Source organism: Chlamydomonas reinhardtii, chromosome 1 (genome assembly GCF_000002595.2).
Source record: "Chlamydomonas reinhardtii strain CC-503 cw92 mt+ chromosome 1, whole genome shotgun sequence".
Classification (NCBI taxonomy): domain Eukaryota; kingdom Viridiplantae; phylum Chlorophyta; class Chlorophyceae; order Chlamydomonadales; family Chlamydomonadaceae; genus Chlamydomonas; species Chlamydomonas reinhardtii.
The window spans coordinates 2,026,633-2,028,002 of NC_057004.1; the positions used below are offsets into that span (position 1 = coordinate 2,026,633).

Sequence of the window (1,370 nt, forward strand, 5' to 3'; positions counted from 1 at the left end):
CACCTTGTCCCAGGGCGCCTCCACCTCGTGCCGCCCCCGCTCAGCCCGCCGCACCACCCGCCACTGGAACACAGCCCGGTCCTTGCCGCCCACAGACACCTGCGGGGGGGGGGGCAGCCGTTCATTGAGTATCAAGAATGTAAACGTCGACGCCCAGGGGGGAAGGTAGCCGTCATGTGAAGAACGGAGGGCATATATCACCAGTATTGCGGGCGGAGAGGCGCAGGGGGGGGGGGCAGGTGAGAGTGAGCGTGAAAGGGACAGAGGTCGGGGAGGGGGAATGCGACATGGGGGTTAGAAGCGTGCAGGTGTGGAGCGGGTCCTTCCCTCTCTGACCTCCCTCCCCGACTCCTTCCCCCCTCCCCTCCCTCTCACCGCGTAGCTCTCGTCCGCCGCCCAGCGCACGTTCATCACGTGGCTGCAGTGCCCGCCGTACACGTGCGCGGGGGCGCCCGCCACCACACAGGGGAAGTGGAGCAGCCGCACGTGGCCGTGGTCGTCGGCAGTCAGAACGTAGCGGCCTAGGGGGAGGGGGGTTTGGCAGGGCGGGAGAGGGTAATTGAATTGGAATCGGAATTGGAAGGAGGGGGCGTTGTGTTAATTATGGGGCGTTGCCGACGAGAGCTGGGTATGGGAAAGCAAAGGGAGAGCCCCGTGCGGTGTGCATTAGCGGGGCAGGGGGCAGGTGCATAAGTGGGAGGGAGGCAGGGAGGGAGGGGTGTGCTCGAGCCCACTGGAGCGAGGGGTGGGGGTGGGTTGTAAATACCAGCCCAAACTAAACCAAACCAACGAAAACGAGCGGAGCACAGGCAGAGGCGTGAGTTGCAAGCGATAATACTTAAGGGATGGGGGCCGAGGCGTCGTGGAGCAGCAGGGCGAGCGGCGCCGGCGATAAATGTCGCCGCCCGGGCTCGGTGGCGCGCACAACAGCACAGGACAGGCACGCGGACGCGACAAGCAAAACCCACGACTTACCTGGCGACCACCCACCCACCCACCCCTCACCCCCTCGTTTTCGTTGGTTTTGGTTTAGTTTCGGCTGGTATTTACAACCCCTCCCTCACCCACCCACCCCACCCCTCACCCCACCCCCAACCCCCTCACCCACTCCCTCACCCACCCACCCACCCTCACCCACCCACCCCACCTACCCACCCCACCCCCACCCCCTTCACCCACTCCCTCACCCACCCACCCACCCTCATCCATACCACACCCTCCGCCACCCCCCAACCCCCTCACCCACCCGCCCCCTCCCCTCAGCCGCCCACCCACCCGAGGGCGATGCATGCACGGAGTTGATGTCAGTGCCGTCACTGTCGGGGAACCAAATGCCCATGACCGGAAACCCCTGTGTGTGTGTGGGGGGG

The 1,370-nt window shown here is 65.6% G+C and overlaps 1 protein-coding gene across 1 annotated transcript in view; it reads right to left on the reverse strand.

Moving 5' to 3' along the window:
* Positions 1–1,370, reverse strand: part of CHLRE_01g010880v5 (uncharacterized protein) — a 13,986-nt gene that overhangs the window by 1,433 nt on the left and 11,183 nt on the right. Inside the window, exons 19-21 of the mRNA XM_043058299.1 lie at positions 1,276–1,351; positions 376–521; positions 25–99 (exon numbers count right to left, since the gene is read on the reverse strand). Of these exons, the coding sequence (XP_042928213.1) occupies positions 25–99; positions 376–521; positions 1,276–1,351 (297 nt within the window). The remainder of the gene's footprint in view (positions 1–24; positions 100–375; positions 522–1,275; positions 1,352–1,370) is intronic.